The 22,560-nt window shown below is 37.4% G+C and overlaps 1 protein-coding gene across 5 annotated transcripts in view; it reads left to right on the top strand.

Annotated features, from left to right (window-relative positions):
- The window catches only part of Arhgap12 (Rho GTPase activating protein 12), a 108,069-nt gene extending 88,142 nt beyond the window's left edge, over window positions 1-19,927 (top strand). For all 5 annotated transcript variants that reach the window (XM_013515442.1, XM_013515441.1, XM_013515440.1 and 2 more), the window contains 9 exons: window positions 3,803-3,904; window positions 9,115-9,213; window positions 11,441-11,543; window positions 13,003-13,119; window positions 14,909-15,007; window positions 16,139-16,216; window positions 16,316-16,450; window positions 16,666-16,768; window positions 17,633-19,927. In XM_013515442.1, the coding sequence (XP_013370896.1) occupies window positions 3,803-3,904; window positions 9,115-9,213; window positions 11,441-11,543; window positions 13,003-13,119; window positions 14,909-15,007; window positions 16,139-16,216; window positions 16,316-16,450; window positions 16,666-16,768; window positions 17,633-17,807 (1,011 nt within the window). In that variant the 3' untranslated portion in view covers window positions 17,808-19,927. The remainder of the gene's footprint in view (window positions 1-3,802; window positions 3,905-9,114; window positions 9,214-11,440; window positions 11,544-13,002; window positions 13,120-14,908; window positions 15,008-16,138; window positions 16,217-16,315; window positions 16,451-16,665; window positions 16,769-17,632) is intronic.
- Window positions 19,928-22,560: the final 2,633 nt, after the last annotated feature.

Below are 22,560 nucleotides of genomic sequence, written 5' to 3'. Positions count from 1 at the left end.
TTCCCTTTCCTTTGATACAGGGTCTCACTGTATAGTTCAGGCTGGCCTTGAACTCACTATACAGCCCAGGCTGGCCTTAAATTTATGTTGATCTTCCTTCCTCAACCTTCTGAGTGCCAGGATTACAGGTGTGCACCACCATGCTCAGCTATGGCTAATTTCTAAACCTCGGACTCATTCTCACATATTAAAGGAGTAAAAGCAAATTTAAATGGTTAAAGTAAAAGCAAGTAACACTAAGTAAAAAGTATGTGAGTATATATACATTGAAGTACTATTTCAGAAGTATCAAAAATAGTTGAAATATGGAAGATCTGCCTCGCACAGGTCTGTTATCCCAGAATTCTGGAAAACTAAGGCAAGAGGATGGCATATTCAAGCCCACTCTGGGCAATTTAGCAGACCCTGTCTCAAAACTGAAAAAGGCCTGCCTTCACTCCCCAGTACTGTGCTTCCCCCCCGCAAAGGTTGCAGGATTGGAAAGAATTGTAGCTTTGTTTCTGTGCTCAGCTGGATCTGTGCAGTAAAGGGTGTCTTGTTTTTCTGGTGGAACCACATATTACTTCAGGATGAAAATGTAAGGCTAGTAGTGTAAATGCCTGAAAGATAAAAATCACAGGTGCTGTTTTGAAGCTGATCTTTCTCAGAGGCAGTCTTTTTCTTTGGTGTCCTTCAGTTAGAAACTAACTAGTTGTTAAGGGACCACATTGTAAGAGAAGTATAATTCTTCAAAAATTAAATTCATATTTAGTGTAAAAAGCTAAGAGATCCACTTGAACAAATAGGTTAAATCGCATACTCACTCAAGGGCACATGCTCAGTGATGGGAAGCTGAGCAAAATCACCCACACCATTCTCATTCTGTTGATTTAGATCATTCATGTTACTTGTTTATTTATGCAGACTGAGTAGTTAGAATCTAGTAAATGAAATACATGTGTGCTGCCTACAGCTCCACTTTACAAAGTTTTATCAACCAAAGCTCTAGTGAGCCTTTCCTTCTCCTTCAGGATAGTTTTCTGGAAAGTCCTAATAATATTTTTGGATTACTGTATCAGTAAAATAAACTTAACAACCCTTCCCCTCCCCTCCACTCCCCTCCCCGGCCCTCCTCTCTTCTCTTCGTCATCTCATTTCACCTTAGAAATGTGCACATGTTTGTTTGTTCAGTGCACACAAAGCCCGCAATGCTGTAAGCATTTTTGTAAGCTTGGGAATTTAGACTGAAATCACATGGGCCCTGTCTTCAGTGCTTCCATCTAGTGGGGAGGACTGGCAAGTGAATAGTTACAATGTGATAATTGTCCATATAAAAATCACTCTCCAAATACCAGGAGTTATTCAAACATTATACGCTTTTGGTTATCAAAAAATTACCATTTTGCCCAGTATTTGTTGTAGGTATGTGGGGAGGCTGCTTTATGTACTATGCATGTTTAGCAGATGACCAGCACCCGCACCTCTGCTGAGAAAACTAGACGTTGCTGAATGTCCTCTGGAGGGCAGAATGACTCTCCTAGAGGAAGAAGCAGGCAAGCTAGATGGGGAGGCCGCTCCCAAGAAGCGCCTGAAGAAGGGGTACCAGAGGACCTCGCCCAGCAGGCCAGCAGGAGGCGGCCTGGGGATTCCCGAGCAGCGGACTGAGCGAGGTGGCAGAGTGCTTTCTGTTACCCATCCAGTATTTTGTGAATACAGGCTGAGAACAGTCTATTTTAAGATGAGTGCTGTAAAGCATTCATCATAAAAATGAAGTGCAAATTTATGTAATAACATTAGAAAATACTCGTAAATTCTAGGGGTTTTGCAAGAGTGTTTTGGAAGTTTAGCTTTGCTTGTGTTGCGTCTGCTTATAGAATTGGTGTCCCACCTGGTTCCATTGTGCACTTTTCTCTTGTGTGCCACTTTGTCGTTGTGCACTGTTTGACATCGTTTTCTTCCCTTTTCCCATCAAGTCGTTCTGCCGACAGGGCTCAGTCTCTGAGTTCTTGCTTTCGCTGCTTTCTTCTTGGAAAAATTCTGTCAGTCGTCGGCCTGCTGTCGCATATGTAAAGTCTGATCCAGTTTCAGCTGTTACTGTATGTGTTCCTTTTGCATACCCCTTGCCACAGTTTTTTTTTTTTTTTTTGCCATGATTACATTGGCAGGGAAGTAATTATAGTAAATTGGGCTAGATTCTGGAAAAGCGTAAATAGCAGACAAAAATTTGTTGCCAACCTTATTGATCACATTTTTCTAGCATTCTATTTCATGGTATCATATTTATGTTTAACTGGTTGATTGGTTGTATCTTACATAACTATATAGTATATAATGACAAGAAATGAATTGATTTTTATTACGTTTTTAAAATGTATATTCAAACTATTATTTTCGAGATGTATCATTTCTGCTTAGGAAGTTACTTGTGCTCATCATATAAATTTATGGTTATTAGAGTATTTCTGGATGACAAAAGTACTTAAAATGGCAAAGACTTTGTAGGACATGGTTAAAATTTTATTGTCATTTTTATTATGATTCCACTAATAAAGTTCATATCACTCCTGAATTTTGTTTTAATAAGTGCTTTTAGTCTACACAACTAGCTAAGTAGATGAAAAGAAAACAGTTGAAATCTAACCATTTCTTACATGTGAAGCTGCTAAGTAGAATTATTGAGATGATAAGTAATAAGTTACCATAAGGTACACTTTGACTTGAAATATCGTCACTGTTTAAGCAAATAAAATTTATCAGCTATAAGAAATATTTATAACTTTATGACCTTTAGGTTACAATTAAACAGCTTTTAAAAGTTGAAAACATCCATTTCAGTACCATAGATTGCTGTTTTATGTTCATAGCAGACTAACAGAAATGTAAGTAAATGAGGGCCAAATACAGAATACGTATGTATTTAATGTACATTATCTGTTTGCTGCTCTCCTTAGCTGCCTTACACAATATAATAAGTAAGTGCTTCTTTCCCTCAGCCACCCACCTCAGAGCCGCCTGCCCTCCTCTCCACAGTTAGCTTCTGGCTTTACTTACAGTTCTAACAAGGGCTGAAAAAGATAGGGCTTGGGGCTTTCTGTTTCCAGAAGCGAGCTGTTGACAACATAAATAACTGATAAGAAAATAACTCCTGAAAGCACAACATTAGGGTCAGAGAATGTTCATTAGGTGGAAAATGTACTTAGCATCCGGCTGATATTATTTATACATGTTTCAGAATATTGCTTTGCCTTTTTAACCGTGCTGTGTTTACATAGCCACATATAGTCAGGGTGAATTTGAAGAAACAGAACTGCTAAGCCAGTGACGTGTCCTTGTATCAGCCAGTTTGCAAACAGTAGCGTTGTCCGTTCTCCCTCCCAGGGTTTTCACAGTTCATGTCCACTTGGTCTGAGGGCCTGTCAGTTTCTAGCCTCACCAACGTTGTTTCGGATTTTTCCCACTCTGATGGGTAGTGAAAAAAACAGATTTCATTGTGGCCATATATAAAAATGGAGCCACTTTTATTTTTTATAAACTGTACATTCATACTTCTAGACATTTTAAAATTTAATTTAATTTACTTACATATTTTGGGTGAAGAAATTGAACTCAGGACCTGGCGCTTGCCAGGCAGGTGCTGTGCCACTGAGCTATATCGCCAGCACACATTTTTCAGTTTTATAGTAGCAGTTATTTATACTACAGAAAGGGGATAATTCAAGATCATCTTCTATTTGGTTTATTATTAATAGTATAAATACTAATTCTTTCTAAATACATATGTGTGGATATCACATAAAGGCTTTTCCTCTTTTCTAAACTGAAGTTTGGGAGTAATCAGTCCAAACCGGAGTTCACAGTGGACCTCAAGGGGGCAACAATTGAGATGGCCTCAAAGGATAAATCCAGCAAGAAGAATGTATTTGAGGTAATAATTTTTTTAAAAATATAGCTCACATTCTCAACTAGTTATTCTCACATTCTTAAGTATCGTTATTCTAACTGTACTTTCTTTGGGGAATAGTCTTTCATTTGTCTTATAGTTAAGGCAAAATCGGTGATTAAGTCAGTTTATGCCATAGTTTAAAGAGGGAAAGATGGTATAAAAATCAGCTTCATTTACATAAGTAACTGGAACTGTGTATTACAAGCCTTTGTTTCATAAATCCTGCCTTTCCTCTGCAACAATAAAAATGTGGTTCCCTTTACCTACCAACTCTAACGTTAAAAAATAAAGTAAGGGAAATACTGATATTGGGGAGGCTGTCCATATATGCAGTATCTTGTATACTCTCTCAGTTTTGCTGTGGACCAAAAACCAGCTTTAAAAAATGAAATCTTACAAAAAGAAATCAAAACCTTTCTACTGTTCCATGAAAACGCTCCGCAGTAATATCCTCTGTCGTTCGTTACTATGGTATGTAGTAGACCACGTTGAAACTGAGCAGCTTGGTGAGAGTGCCATTTCTTTCCTCCTGTGGGCTGAGTTGCGTACTGTCTTCTGTTCGCACTTGGGGCCATTCAGGAGGTTTGAGAGAGGCCGGATGGGCTAAGCTAAGGTGACCTTATCGTGTGGCTGGTAGCGGTCTGGCTGGTAGTTGGTCTCTTTTCTCTGTCACCTTTCCATTGTCCCAGGCTGCTTCCCGTGGCAGTGGCAGGGCTCCAGGAGCATGAGAGTAGAACACCACAGGCTCGTCTGTAGTCAGCTTAGTCACCACACACTCCTGGTGTATTCTGTGCGTTGAAACAGTTCCGGAGGCCAGCCGAGTCCAGAGGAGCAGCAGGTCCATGGCCGAAGACGTACATCCAGAGATCGGAGGGCTGGCGGGACTGTGTTGCTGTCTCCCAGGCGCCAGCTTCCCTTTCTGCCCTCCTGTCTTGTTGTCTGGCAAGATTGGTTTAATTGTCATTCCCCAAGTAGCACTGTGTGATTATTACTCTTCTTTTGCCATCAGTACCAGCCCATGCTAATCTCTGCTTATCAGGAGTCATGACAAGCAGAACAACAATGATGTTCTTTTTTAACTTTAAAAATAATATATTTTTTAGTGTACTTTGAGTCTTCATTAGATTATTAAATTTTTTTTAAAAAATTTGCCTTCAAACAGAGACACTTTTTTAGAGCCTCTAACAAAGATGAGTGTACACTGAACGTTCAGTATTGGCTGACTGGCTTGACCAGCTCTGGAAGGATGCGTGGAAGGAAGCCACCGTCATGTAGCTTTGCCGTTTCAGTAGATGATTACAGAATGAAAAGATTGCATGTCAAATAAATTTGAGAAAGAGTACATATTTTATCCCTATCGCACAAAATAACAGTGCACCCGAGAATATCAGAGGCCTGAGAAAGTTTGAGGGAAAACATCTTGTTCAACTTCCTTCATTGCAATATTTTCCAAATTATTATTACATAATTTTTCAAATGTATTTTTTGAGAAATTCCTTTCTTTTTTTCACTTTAAAATTCCTAAATTTTTTATTATTGCGTGTTTGCAGTGCATAATGAGTACGCTCATCATGAGGAGCTGGCATATACTGCATCTTAGTCCTTTTCATGTCCTCTCCCTGTCTCCTCTCTCCCCTCCCCTCCATCCTTAGATCCCCTTTCCATCTGCAAAAGTTCTGTCTCTCTGGTTCCTATTATCTTTTATTTTGCTCTTTGAGTCATTTATACTTTAGGTTTCTTGTATAAGAGAAACCATGCAGTATTTATCCTTCTTTATGGCTAAGTAGCGCTCCACTGTATATATCACATTTTCTTTATCCATTCATCTGTTGATGGACATACAGGCAATTTCCAAGACTTAGCTATTTGAGTTGTGCTGCTATAAACATGAGTATGCCTGTATCACAGTAATGTGATATATTTAACTCTTTTGAAAAGATACCCAGAAGGGGTATAGCTGTTTCAAATGGCATTTTTAGGTATTGTTTTTTGTTTTTTGTTTTTTTGAGGCAGGGTTTCCTTATGCAGTTCAGGCTGGCATTGAACTCACTTTATACCTCAGGCTGGCCTTGAATTTGCAACGATCCTCCTGCCTCAGCTTCCCTAGTGCTGGGATTATAGGAATGTGCCACCACACCCAGACTCTCTTTTTAGTTTTTTGAGGAACCTCCATACTGATTTCTACAGTGGTTATACTAGTTTGTATTCCTTCCAGGAAAGGTGCCTTTTTCTCCACAGTCTTGCTAGCATTTCTTGTTTTTTTGAGTGGGTGATGATAGCCATTCCTTCAGGAATGGATATCTTGCTTAAACATTATTTGGGGAGCTGTGTTTGAAGAATATGCTTGAAGTGTTGTTTGGGAAATACCACTGTATGTTCTTCTAGGGAAAACAAATTCAGTTACGAACCAGAATAGGTGAGGGGCACTTTCCAAAGCTGCCTCAAAATTCTTTCCCATTGAAGTGTAAGAAGTTTTGAACCTTGTTGTCTTCCATTCATGATTTGACAGTTTAGTAATAATTCTGCCCAAAAGGGATGCTATATTTACTGTTAGTGCCTGTCTTTGTACTCAGCCAATGTGTTTGCCTATGTAGTGGGAAATACTAAAAATCTACCCCCAGTCTTTTTTTTTCAATCAGAGTTTATTGGTACATTTTAGATAGACAAAATGGTCATCTTCATCATAGAGAATTTGTACCTGTACACGATATAACTTGATTCTTTTTTTTTCCCCATTCTCCTCCTCTCCTTTCAACCCTTCCTCCCTTCCTCATTTACAAAAGCTTTGTTTCCTTTTTTTCTCACTGTTTTTTTTTGCTTTTCCCTTCCTTCCTTTCCCCCTCCTCATTTGGACATTTTCTTCCTATTTCACAATACCTGTTATATATTTTGGTCCTTATTTACACTTTCAGTTTCTCACACCAGAGAAACAATGTGGTATTTACACATGTGTGTCCAGTTTATTTCACTTAAGAATATGGTCTTGGGCTGCGGATACAGCTCAGTGGCATAGCACCTGCGTGGCAAGTGCAAGGTTATGAGTTTGATTCCCAGTACCAAAACAACGAAAAACAAAACAAACAAAAAATATGGTCTCCAGGTACATCTATTTACCTAGGAATATCTCAAGTTTATCCTTTTTTATGACAGAGTAGTACTCCATTGTATTTAAAAAAACCCCACATCTTCTTTATCCATTCATCGATTGATGGACATTTGGGCTGTTTCAATGATTTGGCTGTTACAAACTGATTTTGCTACTCATCAGTTCATAGGTGTTTGAGTTGTTTCCAAGATTTAGCTATTACAAAACTGTCCTGATATAAACATGGGTGTGCATTTCTCACTGTGGTAGTATGCTTTTAATTCTTTCGGGAATATACCCAGAATAGCGGGGTTGAATGGGACCTTTAGTCCTAGTTTTTTGAGGAATATCCACACTGGTTTCCACAGTGGTTGCACCAGTCTACACTCCTACTAACAGTGGAGAAGGGTTCCTTTTTCCCTACTACTAGCATTTGTTATTGGTTGATTTCTTGATAATAGCCATTCTTTCCAGGGTGAGATGGAATCCCAGTGTTGTTTTAATTTGCATCTCTCAAATGACCAGTGATGTTGAACATTTTTTCATATATTTGCTGTTTGTATTTCTTCATCTGAGATGCCCATTTCTGGATTGGGTCTTTAAATTTGGAAGATCTGATTTTTTTTTTAGTTCTTTATATGTTTTTAATAGTAATCCTTTGTCTGAGGAACAGCTGGCAGACATTTTTTCCCACATTGTGAGTTGTGTCTTTGTTGGTGATTTCTTTTGTTGTACAAAAGCTTTTTAATAAGATGAGATCCCAGTTGTTGATTCTTTGTGATAGTTCCTGTGCAGTCATGATTTTATTCATAATGTCTTTGCTGACACCAGTGGCTTCAAGAGTTTTACCTATTCTATCTTGCAGCAGATTTAGTGTTTCTGTTTTAATATTTAGATCTTTGATCCATTTTGAATTTAGTTTAGTAAAGAAGCCTGTCTTTCTTCCAGTGAATGTGTTTGTCACCTTTGTCAAAGATAAAGTGGCTGAGTGTACCCAGGGATGTTTCTGCATCTTCTAATCTGTTCCACTGATCTTCAGGTCTGTTTTTGTGCCAGTACCACACTGTTTTTACCACTGTAGCTTTATAGTATAATTTGAAGTCAGGGATTGTGATGCTCCTGCCTTGCCTTTGTTGCCCAGAATTGCCTTTGCTATCCTAGGTCTCTTCTGGTTCCAGATAAATTTTAGGATTGTTTTCTTTTACTTCTGTGAGATATGCTGTTGGAATTTTGATCAGAATTGCATTAAATCTGTATAACAGTTTTGGAAGTATGGCCCTTTTTACTGTATTGGTTCTTCCTACCCAAGAGCAAGGGATGTCTTTCCATTTTCTGATACCCTCTTCAAGCTTCTTTTTCAGGGTACTGTAGTTTTCAATGTAGAGGTCTTCCTTCATTGGTTTGATTTCTAGATATTTAATTTTTTTGGAGGCTATTGTGAAAGGTATTGTTTCCCTAATTTCTCTCAGTGAGTTTGTTACTCATGTACAGAAAGGCTGTTGATTTTTGAGTGTTGACTTTGTATCCAGCTATGCTGCTAAGTTTGGTTATTAAATGTAGAAGTCTTTTGATGGAGTTTTTACCCCTAGCCTTTTTTCATATTTATTTTTATAACCAAATAAGGTTCTCAGGCTATGTAAACATATTCCTTCACATTTCAATTTTAATTTTAAGCACTTTAGTACTTATTTGATGTGGTCTTCTTTTTAAATAAGTTATACTAACTTCAGCAAGTTTTATGGACTTTGTGAGTTGGAGATTGGCATCCAAAATTACTAGGTGCTCATTAAGATTTTATTATGAAAAACAATGTCATGTTTTATAAAGTAGCTAACCTGGGGGCTGGGGATTTAGCTCAGCGGCACAGCGCCTGCCTGGCAAGTGCAAGGTTGTGAGTTTGATTTCCCGGTACTGGGGGGCGGGGAGTAGCTAACCTGGTATTAATTTATGCTATAAGATACTCCATAGCTGTTATAGTACTGTTAATCCATGATGCCTCACCTGCTGGTCGTTTTATAAACTTTGAATTAAGTGTGTTCATGTATTTTGATGAAAGTTCTTTATTGACCATACTCTCTTCCTTCCCTTGCTCTCCTTTCCGCTAAAGCTGAAAACTCGTCAAGGAACAGAACTACTAATTCAGTCTGATAATGATGCTGTTATTAATGATTGGTTTAAAGTTCTTAGCTGTACTATCAGTAACCAGGTATGTGTTTGCTCAGGTAAAATTTGTATTGCAGACCTGTGTTTCTTCTGGTTTTCTAATTGCTTACTGCATATTTAGGTTATAATTTGCATAGAACAGTATACTTTATGTCTGTGTTTTGACACAGGTGGGAAGACAGTAGCCACTTTAGTCCACTCCATCAGGGCTTGTGATGGAAAAGACTTAACATTCTCACTTGTTTGATGCCAATGAATTTGAAGTTTAGTACATTCGGCATTGGTCAAAAAGAAACAGTTGCAAAAGAAGGGACGAATAGCTTCTAGGACCTAGTGTTTATCGGTGACTGGATGAGCTGGAAATCGCACTCTTTGGTGGAAAAGTTGGCGGGCTTGTGGGATGTGCAGCTGCGGTCCCTCTGTCACACCTTTCCTTTTCTAATGACACCTCTCCAGCCTCTCCTCACTTTTCCTCAGGCTCGTTCCCTCATCAGTCCATTCTGAATGCCATCACTGTGTGAAACTTCATAATGTCAGCTTCTGCTTAGAACCTTCTGTGACTCGCATTAAAATTCAACAAATTAAGTCTAATCTAACTACAGTAATACCTCAGGTCATGAACTTAATTCTTACCGTGATTCTAGTTGCAGACCTAACTGGTTGTGAACCAAATGAGATTTCCCCATAAGGTCGACATTGAACCTGACCTTTGAATTTGACTCAGTTTGCCACCAGAATCATGGAAAGAATTAAGTTTGTGACCCAAGGTACCACTGTATTCACATTTACCTTGTACTATCCCCAGTGTGGATTTCCAGTAATCTGCGTACGGTCCTTGAATGAGTGTGCATGCATTCCCTTACCAGAATGTAAATGCCTTCTGTCCTGGGCAGATAGTAGTCAGTCAGACACCACATCTTTCTCTGTGGAGGTTACAGTCAAAGGTGAGTACAAGACAGATGACTGAACAGTTAATGTAATAAATGTAATGAATGTTAGGATGTAAAGTTGTTTAGCGTAATCTAAAAACACTGATTGATCAAGGACTGACCTAGTGTAGTAGTCAGGGAGGCCTTGCAGGGAAAGTGCTATTGTATATTTTTATTTGAGGCCTGCAAGATTAAGAAACAGGCCCAGTAAAGAGAAGAGTACGTTATTGAAATGCATACTCTTTCCAAAAACATCAAAGATGCCAAGGATTGTATGTAGCAAGAGATGTGCAAAACTTCTCAAGGGAAAGTGTAAAACTGAGAGACCCTGAAGAAAAAACAGTTAAATGAGAGGTGCATATATAGTGTTCATGGACCAAAAGATTCAGTTATGGAGGTATAATTTTCTTCCAAAAATTTGTAAACTTAAAGTACTAGATTTTCTGGTGGAACTTGACAAGCTTATTCTAAAATACATACAGAGATGCACAGGACTAAGAAATACCCAAGAAGGCTCTTAAAGAAAGTGAAAGGACTTGTGTCATGTGTCACACCTTATAGAGCTGTTAATTAGCGCATTGTGATGCACACCTGTGGGACAGAGTAAAGAACCTAGAAGCAGTCCCATGTGTATGTGGACATTTTATGTCAGATAAAGCACTGTAGAACAGCAAGGAAGAATAATCTTCTCAGTAAATGGTGCCGGTACAACTGGATATCCATGAAGAAATGGGAATCGACTTATACCATGTACCCCCCAGAAATTCCAGTAAAGACCTCCATGTGAAAGACAAAAGAAAGTTTTTAGTTTTCAGAATTCAGTCCAGTTTTAACTTCTGAAAGTTACCTTGATTAGATTAGGATGAATTCTGGGGTTTATTTCACTTCCTAATGTCCATATACCTGTGAGACTAAGTCTTACACTCTTATCACAGTATAGTGCTGTTGTTTTTATTTTGTCATGTAGAAAATATAGTTGTTACATCCATAAGTCTTACCCGTTGTCATGGAATGTAGCTGTATGCACCATGAGTTTAGTGTGGCCTAAAGCTATTAGTGCTACTCTTGCAGTGGATCACATGAGACATAATAGTCTCACCTTCAGTTTAAACTGTTATCCTGTGAGTTATCAGCAGTATCTTCTTTCTTGGATATCAAAATTAATGCCATCAAGAAGGAAGATATTTTAAAAGATTTATGGAATATCTGAATCAAGCACACTGTATACTAATTGGTTTGCTAAAATCATAGATAACAATTACTGGTTGTTTTGAAAATTATGCTATTACAACTTAAGTAATATAGGAAGTAATGTGTGTGTGGGAAACCTCTAACCAATAGGCAGTAGAAACTGATGAAGCAATAGAAGAAGAGATACCAGATTCACCAGGAATAGAAAAGCAGGATAAAGAAAAGGACCAGAAGGATCTTAAAAAACTTCGTTGTAAGTTGTTCTGTGCTTATTTTGCTAATGAATTTGTTCTGTTAGATTTTTCTGAGGTTTTAAATAAATACCTGTATACTTCAAGCAGAGTACAGCCTCTAATGTTAGAAAAAGTTACAAGATTAAGTACATACAGTCTAGTGTTTTTGTATTCTTGTTCACTCATTATTTTATTTTTCAACTTCATGTTATGAATCCCTGTGGTATATTAATTTTAAGGTTAATACAGTACTGCCTACAGTACTGCAAGAGAAAATGTATTATAATGCACTGCTGTAGAGGCCTTTAAGAAGCTCGACTTTACTGACTTAAAAATATATAGTTAATTGTTTAAAATTCCACATAGAATCTTGCACTTTTAAGTGCAGAGTAGGGGCTGTGTACCGTAATTCCTTTGGACTAGCATGTCTGCGTTGTGCACAGATGCATGGTTCATGCATCTGTAGGCATGTAGGCAGATCACGTAGGCAGAAAGCCAGCAGTGTTCAAGAGAGCGTGTTCTCAGGCAGACCCTTGGGAAGTATGTTGTTGAATAGGCCATTGGCTGTAACTGCTCTTAGTTCAGTGTATTTTAACTAATTCACATGTTCAAGAGCTGTTTGGTCTTCACATTAACTGAATGAATAGAAAATCAGTTACTTTCTCTTTCATTCTAATGAAGATTAGGCCTATTACTAGCATTATCACTGTGCAGCAGTGTGAAAATCTGGTTATTTTTATTCTTTATGAATGTACTTTTGTGCTCTCAGCTTTTCCCAGATACACTTACTTTCAAGAAATACAGTTTTTAAATTTTCATTGTTATGATTGATAAATCAGGACATTTTCCAGGTAGTTCTGTTTGTGTAGTGCAAATACTTACGATGCATTTTAGCTCATAGTACAAATTATATGTATTATCAAAAGTTATTTAATCAGATTGGAAGTTTTACTTTTTTTTTTTTTTTGTCTTTTTGAGACAGGGTCTTGCTGTGCAGTTCAGGCCGCCTTGAGCTCACTTTGTAGCCCAGGCTGGTCTCGAACTTGCAACGATCCTCCTGCCTCAGCCTCCCAAGTGCTGGGATTACAGGTGTGCGCCACCATGCCTGGCGCTGTTTTACTAATTTTGTATGTGTGTGTAGTCATTTTACCTTCTAAAAGGTAAAAATGGAGAATTACAAAAGATAGGCTGAATATTTATGAAATCATGAATACAAATTAGAATAACTTAGTGATGACTTGACACATACACTAAAGAAGGTACAGGTATAGTCAGTTTTTAGTGAGAGAAATGAAATGTTTTGCTTAAAATTGGGCCTCTGTTAGTTTTTTCCTTCACGTTACTCTTAAACTATATCATAGTTGGACTAACTGAATTTGTACTGGGATTTTGACATATGAGAATATGTTTTGAGTGCTTTGTGGAAAAACTTCTACCAGAAATGATTTTGTAAAATATTTAATATCTGTTTGTCTTAAGCTATGAAAGTATCTAGCATAGATTCTTCAGAACAGAAGAAAACCAAGAAAAACTTAAAGAAGTTTCTGACACGACGCCCCACTTTGCAAGCTGTCCGTGAAAAAGGTTATATTAAAGGTAGGTAGGATAAGTAATGTTTATAATAATGAATGTTGGTCAGAATCAGAAATAAGACGTTTCAAATTAAAAACTGAAAAATTTACAAACAATAAAAACATTTTCATTCTATATTCATAAACCTTTCAGATACAATGGTTGAAGGACATTTTGAGTAATCAAAATTGATTTTTAAAGTATGCATGTAAGGTTTAAGTTTACTTTGACTTTGATAGAAATACCAGATTAAGTTTTTAGAAACCTGCATCAGAGGAGTGATACAGATATTTTTAGAAGTTGTATGAATGATGAGCCTTAGTTTTCACAGGGAAGATCAGAAGTTAGAAATTTTGCGTAAACTGGAACAGTAGGATGAAAGAAAAAAAAAATGAATGAGTAATTTTATTAACAGTTTGCCTTCAGCTCTCTTTAAAAAATTAATGAAAGTTTTTTCTTAATTTATTTTTTTATACATTTTTTTGTCATTTAAGTTTTTTTTTTTTTTTTCAGTACTGGAGATTAAACTAGGAACTTCACACTGAGCTACACTCCCAGCTCTTCTAAAAAAATTTTATTTTGAGACAGGGTCTGCTAAGTTGCCCAGGCTGGGCTGGAACTTACGATCCTTCTGCCCCAGTCTCCCAGAGTGCTGGAAATGACAGGTGTGCACTGTTATGCCCAGCTCAGATCTTTTTTTTTTTTTGAAAAAATACAGGAAAGTATTCTTTAAAATCACATACCCTGGTATATGCTTTTATTTCTTACAAGTGTGTTTAATTGCAAAGGTAAGAATTTCCTATTACATGACTGAAAACAGTGACATTTATTCAAAAACAAAGGTAATATAACATATAATACATACATCTGTATCTGATTTTAAGATTTCTAACAAATACTGTCACCAGAACATCTGTTTACAGAGCATCTAAATTAAAATACAAAAATAGGTTTCATTAAAGAGTTGTTCAAATTAGCACTCTTAAATACTCCTGAATGAAACATAAGAATTGGCATGTTATGTGTAGAGCCTTTAAAAAGCAAGCAAATAAGGCCTGATAATTAACTTAATAGAAACAATTAGTAATTTTTTCATGAGGCATTTCATTGAAAAATAAAAAACATTATCACTTTATTCATCACTTTAAATACGTTGTTTTCTCAAATATTTAATTTTGATGCAGAATTTCTAAATTGTTGGGTTAAAAGACTATAGAACAGCTCTGAAATAAATTCTGTGGGGTCAGATGTTGGCACATGTTGGGCATGCCTGTGTTTGTTTTGGTCATTATAAAAATGCTTGAGTGTTTAGTAAGTGCTGTGCATGAGCCTAGGTGCGATGAATATGTGCTGGAACTCAAGAACTGCCAGCTCCCGGTGCTTGTGAGGCTTGCACGCAGGTGGCAGGCAGACAAGATACTTGGAAATGGTGACAAATACACTGACTCTGACATAGTAATAAAACAGAGCAATGAACTGGGATAGCTTGCGTAAAGGTGGTTAGAAGAGTTTTCTAAGGAGGTAGCCATTTAGCTGAGACCAGTAATAAAGAGAAGGAGCCCAGTTCGGGAGAGGGGCACATTTGTCCTCTGCAAAATGAATACAAAGTAGGAAGGCTCTCTCCAAAAATGAGCTTTGGTGCTGAAGAGCTGTCTGAAGTGAAGGCAGAGAAGTAGGCAGGGTGCTCATCAGGTAAGGTGCAGGTCACAGTGAATGGTGCTGAGGTACCTGCACGTTGCACATGCATCCCGAGTGATTCAGCCATTCTCTAAGTTCTAGCAAGGTGATTTGTCTTTAAAAAAATTTCTTTCAGATCAAGTATTTGGAGCCAATCTTGCTAATTTGTGTCAGAGAGAGAATGGCACAGTGCCAAAATTTGTGAAGTTATGCATTGATCATGTTGAAGAACATGGTAAGAGAATGATTTTGATTTCATTTTTTCACACTGAGCAAACCAACACATTGTCTCACCATCAGAATACCTAGGATTTTTATTGAGGCAATCAAAAGTTCCTTATGGTTCTAAGACGTTAAGAAAAGCATTTTGTTTGCAAAAACTTACACCTTGTCAAGTTAAGACCCCCTAGACATCTATTGGGTGTTCAATATGTGGTGATTAATTAAGCATCTAGTAACCTTGGAAGCTGTTTGGAGTTACTGCTTGCTTAAAATGAGGAAGGTAGTGATTAAAACACTGAGTTTATTAAGAAATAATGGGACGGTGTAGGACGTCTGAGATGGTACCACAAGGAGAAAGTTTACTGTATTAAGATTGAGATGCCATTTTAAAACTATAAATTAGCTATAAAGTAACTGAATAGGTAAAAAGACCCTTTTAATGTTATACTCTGAAAATAAGACAGTAATTCCTATTTTGTTTAATTGTAACAATATTTATACTGCATTTGTATGAGTTGACTATATATATTGACTGTAATCATTAATTTATATTTTATATCATTAGAAATATTTTATTTCATGAAAACACTTGTGTCATTTGAGTTGTACATTTTGGCAGGTACAGGTCTCTTGTCTCATTGACTTTTCTTGTCCATGTAGTATTAGAGACACACTAGTGGCCTTTCTTTGAAGAGAAATGAATAGCCCATTAGATAATGTGCTTCGTTAAATGTGTACAGCATTGTCAAACACTTCGAAGAGAGTTTTTGAGTGTGTGCATTTTATCTTACAAAATCTTGTGCAAAAAATGAATAGGCTGATGTTATCTGCTGGCTTCTTAACTGTCAGGTATTTGCAAAAGTTTATCTTAAGTTGTTTGTATTTTAAGTTTAATGAATGAAGTGTTGTCTTTGAGCTAAGCCACAGTCTACACGTTAAGCAAAGTGGAATTACTGCTATTTACTAAACAGAATTCAGAGTGAATTGCCACTCTTTTCTTCCTGCCAGATGTGCATAAAAAGCCATTTAGAGGAAGAATTTGCCCCTTTGGTCTAAGCTAATGCTAATGAATAAAAATTCTGAAACAGCTATCTTCAGAAGAGGCAAATGAGTGCTTTAAACATAAACTATCACTGTCTGTTAGGTTTGGATGTTGATGGGATCTACAGAGTGAGCGGCAACCTTGCAGTGATTCAGAAGCTGAGATTTGCGGTCAATCATGGTAAGAGTGTACTGTCTGCTCTGTCCAGAAGCATCACCCCTAACTTCAGAACTTGTTTGCAGTAATTCTTACAAGTGCCCTGTTCCTACTGTTTTTCAGATGAAAAACTGGACTTGAAGGACAGCAAATGGGAAGACATTCATGTCATTACTGGAGCACTCAAAATGTTTTTTCGAGAGTTACCGGAGCCTCTATTTACATTTAACCATTTTAATGATTTTGTTAATGCAATTAGTAAGTATGTAATTCCACTCAGTATTCTAGATACTGAAAATTCTGCTTGATCTTCTTGCTTCACCCAAGGTTTTAGTGGGTAATTTTACTACAGAAACTTTAAATGTGACCGCCAGATGTCACTGTGTATTACCGAATACCAGCTTTGAAGCTGTGTCACTGCTTTCAGTTGCATAAGAATTGCTGCAAAATACCTAGTTTTTTTTTCTCCCCAGAGCAAGAACCAAGACAGCGTGTTGCTGCTGTTAAGGAGCTAATCAGACAGTTGCCAAAACCAAATCAAGATACAATGCAGATTCTCTTTAGACACCTGAAAAGGTAAGAGAACTGCACAGCTAGGAGGTATGGTATACAGGTGGAGGCCCCGAGGGCGAGGGCCACTCAGACCCAGACCTTGATGCCAGCTGTGCCCTTGCTTCCTGCGTAATTCAGAAAAGGGTGCTCAGTTCTATGTAGGTGAAATCGTTTGGTATGAAGTCTACATTAGAGTACATATGTGTGAAACGTTTATATAACACTTAGCACATAGTAAGTGTTCAAACATTATTGCTAAAGTTAATTAATAGAAGATGAGGTTGGTTATTGAGATATATTAAACTAACCTAAAATAAAGCCATCACGGCTTTACATGATTGCATGGCCACCTTAGCTGATTTTGTTCCTATTAAACGAGCATTAGAATACTAAAGTAAACGATCCCAGTTTTTAAAAAAAATACGTATAGAAAGTTTTACTCTTTGTACCGTAGTAGAATGTTAGCATCTGTTCATCATCATCATCACTACACACACACACACACACACACCCACACCCACACACCCACACCCACATACACACACACACACACCAACATACCCCAACCTAGGGCATGAATCATTGTTACCTGAATTGTAACATACACTTAAGTCTATGTCCTGTATTGAAAATTAAGCTAAAAGATCCCACGTTGAAAAAGTGTGCTGCAGTGTGTATAACTGTGCCTTTCAGTTGTATTTATTCAAAAGCAAGTTCACGTGGCATTCATTGAATTTTGCTTTGTAAAATAGTTAATGTGTCACCTGAGGAAAGTCAGCGTTAGTTCTCTTGTCTGCAGCCTAATAGGCTTATAATACAATTTGAAAGTTTCCCCTCTTTTGAAGTTTTCTCTTTTAACAGTTTTTTTTTTTTTTTTCTTTTCCTTAGAGTTATAGAAAATGGAGAAAAAAACCGAATGACCTATCAGAGTATAGCAATTGTTTTTGGTCCTACTCTGTTAAAGCCAGAAAAAGAGACTGGTAATATAGCAGTTCATACTGTTTACCAAAATCAGATTGTAGAATTAATTCTTCTGGAATTGAATTCCATCTTTGGACGATGATTCTTACGGAAGATAACCTATGGGACAGAAGCTGGATTCCACCATGTTTCAGATCTTTATATGCAGTGTGTTTTATTTTTGGACCAAGCAGTGGCTCTTTTGATTTTGCACTTTTTGAAGGGTCAGAAAGGAAGGGGAGTGTGAAAATGCCTGGTAGGCCCTCATGTTGCTGCTTTCTTGCAAGGTGATAAAACTGTAATTTTGGATCCATTTATCCTGAATGTTTGTATTACATACTCTGAATTTCAGTACAAATCAAAACTTAGAATTCTAACCAGTCATATACACTGGATAATTTAATAAGAAAAACTACCCCTCCCCCCCAAACTGGATAATGTAGAATTTCTTCTCATGATCTGTAAGTTCTTTACTTGGTGGAACAATACCTACTATCAGTTATTTTGAAAACACTCTGGGCATTTAAAACAAAATGAAGTATATCCTTTTTGAACCTGTGTATCTCTTCTTCAGGGTTTTGCATGCAGTGCAGCCTAAAGTGCTAGAGTCCACGGTAGCCTGGCTGCAGCCTTTGGTGAGGCCTGCTGTTCACTGTGGAGCACAGTGTCCTCATTGCACACTGTAGTTGCTTGTTTGGGCAGCACACTAACCCTACCTAAAACACTGTGATGTACTGGACTTCTAGTTTGCATAACTCAGTTCAGAGTATTTTTGAGCTGTCTTGCTATGCTGAATTTATAGCTAACAATTCTAATTATATCTAGTGCCATATCGAGTTCTTGGTGTGACCCTGTGGAAACAGACGTTTTTTGATGTAAATATGGCTAAGGACTTAATGTCCTTTAGCTTGTGTACATAATCATGTTGTATAGTCTCAGAGTACATTCTAACCCTATGTTTCTAATCATGTTAATGGTAATCTTTCTGTGGATATTAGGTTTTCTCCAGAAGTAGGCCATTCCTTAAGAAAGCTAACTGTGCGCACTTTTAGATTTTAATTACATTTACAGGCAGATTACTGTAATGCAAATGGTACTGGAAAAATACTGAATAAACTTGCTAAATGGTAAATGCACTACAAGAGGAACCTTTTAGAGTATTCAATATGTACAGAATACATTAGAAAAAATTATTAGAGAATTCTAACTCTCCAGTCTGAATAGTAGAAACCATATAAAATTAGATGGATGTTGGATGGAAAATGACATTGCTAAATTTGAGGTTTTTTTTACATTACTAATGTATATTGATTTGTATAATAAAACAGGGTTTGGAAGGTTTTGTTACAGGGAGCATGGTCTGTTGAAAATTTTTTTAAGTGTATTTTTCTAGATTAACTGCTGTATACGAAATGTCTAATCTAATAAAGAAAAATATAAGAGGTTTAGAGATTTTTCCATTGGAAATGTGCATTTTGGTTTTAATTTTTTTTTTGATTTTCATTTCCTCTCATATACTTATACCTCATCTGAAAAACAATCAGCTGAACCCAGTATTTCCTGTTGCGTAGAGTGCTTTCCTCATGTTACATCCTTTCCATTCCTTTCCATGCTAGCACCTCTCGGTATCCAACGCACATTTTATTTCTTCATTTGTACTTGAAAGTGAGTGATTTGACCAATATTCTTTTTTGCTTAAATTACATTTATAATTTACAGATTGTCTTCTTTGGGAACTTTTTTTTTTCAGGACTTGGGGTAGGGGAGGAATAACCTGTCTAAAAACTTCTCCCCTTAGTCATGTGGTGAAAAAACATTGTATTTGCTGTTGTGATCTTGTTAAATGGATAACAAACCAAACTACTTGACAGCCAAAGCAGATTGTTTTAGGTGGACAGAGAATGTCCCAAATCAGAATGTTTGTATTTGCTGAAAGATATCATTATTAACACAGTGTGCTTTAGGGCGGTGTATATCCTGATTTTTATACCAGGTAAACGGTGAGACCTGTGATCTGTGATGTTCTCTTAGAGGTCATGAACATATCAAAGATTAAAAAAAAAACTTCCTGTGCTGCTTGTTTCAAAGTGCAGACGTGTGTATGTGAAGTCTTAAATGTTTTATTAGTGTGTGGCTAATCATCTTACTATAATATTTGTACGTGAGATCAGTGTTTTGTGTTTTCTTTCTTTGTGAATTAAAAATTCTCACTTGTTTTTGTAATAACCAGTAATATTTTCCTGTCTTGACAGCCTGATTTTTTTAGTAGAAAATACATTAAAAGATAAAAATTACAGTGGAATTTATGTACTAGTAGACCTTCTTTCACAACATCATAAAAATGTTGGAAATTGAAAAAGTATATTCAGTGGCACTATTTTAACTTCAATTAGAAAGATACTTATTTAAATTTTATAGCAATAAATTTTGCCTTTATTATACAAAATAAATTACAAAGTATCTGCAGAAATGAGTTGTTTTAGGTGAGGGCAACTTGTAAACATTTTTTGTATGTGTATAAAAAACACAAATGGAATAATTCAGCCAACTTTGGGATTAGGGATAGATCAATTATATGTGTGTTTGAAATACATACACACCCACACGTTCACGTATGTAAATATGTGTATGGATATGCCAGTTGGTTACATACAGGTGAAAAACTCGATGACGGTGATGATGATGATGATGGTAGCAGTGCGTCGAGCCCTCTGTACTGTTTTCATTCCGCCGTGCTTCTTTGCAAGCCTATCGTTCTGGATATTCAGTAGCAAGGAAGAGAAATTTCTCTATAATTGTGCCAAGAGAGTTTTTGCAGCTCATGAGAGAAGCTTCTCATTAAATATTTAAAGTAAACATGTAGCTCCACATGACAGTAATACCTTAGGCATTTTTAAAGAAAGCACAGAATCCACAACACGTCTTTTTCTGTAAAGAAGAAAGTAACAATAGTCAAATGATACCAGGCATTGACTGGTATAACAAAAGTTGAATGTTCCAGTTTTGCATCTATATAGAGAATTGAAAGAGAAAATAAGATTTTGTGAGTTTACTGTCCTGTGTGAGCTCTTGCCATCACTGCTGATGACCCATGTTTACAGGAAACACCTGTTCAGCCTGTGACTAGCGGTGTTTAGTGGGGACAGGCTGTGTGTTACAGTGCTGGAGGTGGAGCACAGTCCTTGCTTTTATCTTTTAGGCAGTACTCAGTACAACTAATGTGGTCCTCTTCAGTGCACCTTTAGTTTGAGAGGAAAACAAGCAAATGGAGGTGCAAAGCAAAACCAACACACCCGCAGTAACGGTGCACTTGAAGCTGTTGGAACTTCACGAGCTGTAAACTCAGGCCAAGCAGAGTCGGATTTAGTCTTGAGAGGGGGACGACACAGAATGCCTAATGAGACGTGTGCAACGGGCTAAGACAAGGGCGCACTTCTGAGGAATCTCAATTAGTCTTCTCAACTGGAGTTTTGTTGGCCACTGGTGCCTGTGAGAGTCAGCTGGATCGAGCTTTCACAAGTTAGCCTTGTGCGAATATGGCACTTAAATGCACTCTTTTCATTTTCTTCATTGCTTCACTTCTCCCACAGGGGAAGAAAAAGAAAGGAAAGAAAAAAGCACTTTCAATGTACTCTGAAAAAGAGAGCACTTGTAGAACAAGGTAACTGTTTAACAAGCCACTGTAATACGTATTTAGAAAAGTCTAGTTTCTTACTTGTTCTCACTGACCCTCCCCGCTGCCCCTTTTCCCTTTTCCCTTTTACTTTCTCTCCTTCAGTGTTTTTAGAAAAGCTACCTTGGTAAAGATGTTTAATTATTGATGCTAGTAAACAGATCTTTCAGATCATTCTCAGCGTTGTGGCTCATACAGCAAGTAACACTGAAAATTCTAGTATTGCCGTGACCCTTGTGTTGTTGATTAAATCCATGGAAACATCAAAATCACAAACCGCTGTTAGCATCAGTGTTGGAGGTGGGGCGTGGTCTATACCTTCAGGCAGTGCTCCAGTACGCTAATGTGGTCCTCTTCAGTGCAGCTTTAGTTTGAGATGAAAGAAAAACAAGCACATGGAGAGAGAAAATCAGAAGCGTTTGTGTGAAGCTGGTGTAGTGACCAGGTGTCTGCACAGCAGGCAAGGCCACCTTTTCCTCCAGCGCGTTTTGAGAGTTTCTATTTGGGCAGGGAAATAGGAATCTGAGATGCTCAAGTAAAGTCAGTCTCCTTGCTAAGGCAGGAGAAGACCAATAAAGCCCTCACATTACAGGTTTTAATGGAACAACTAAGGCCCAAGTTGATGGTGAGTGCTTGGAGTCATGTGCTTAAGTCATTGACACAATAAACCCCAGGCTGAAAGACACTAACGTTTTTACTACTTACATTATTTTTATTTAAAGTTTGTCATCAATTTAAGTATAGTAGTGCCCCCTTTTTTCCATGGGGATACATTTTGAGTCCGCTGGTGGTGGTTTTAACTGTGACTAACACATGGATTCTGCATTTGTGAATGTTTTTAATCTACAACTAGTTGGAAATGGACAGTTGCATCTGAGTATACATGTACGTACTTGTTATCTTCTAAACGATTCAATATAACAACTATTTAGGTAGCATTTGCATTGTCTTACGTATTATTAGTAATCTGGAAGTGATTTAAAGTATATGGGGGGCGGCTGGGGATTTAGCTCAGCGGCAAAAGCGCCTGCCTGGCAAGCGCAAGGTCGTGAGTTCGGTTCCCGGTACCGGAGAAAAACCAAAAAAAAAAACAAAAAAAATAAAAAAAATAAAAAGGGCTGGAGACATAGCTCAGCACAAGGGTTCTGGGTTCAATCCCTAGGACCACAAAAGAGGAAAGAAA

Source organism: Chinchilla lanigera, unplaced genomic scaffold (genome assembly GCF_000276665.1).
Source record: "Chinchilla lanigera isolate Chin_1 unplaced genomic scaffold, ChiLan1.0 scaffold00028, whole genome shotgun sequence".
In the NCBI taxonomy this organism is placed as follows: domain Eukaryota; kingdom Metazoa; phylum Chordata; class Mammalia; order Rodentia; family Chinchillidae; genus Chinchilla; species Chinchilla lanigera.
The sequence above is the reverse complement of the archived record's forward strand: the minus strand, read 5'-3'. Positions and strand labels throughout refer to the sequence as shown.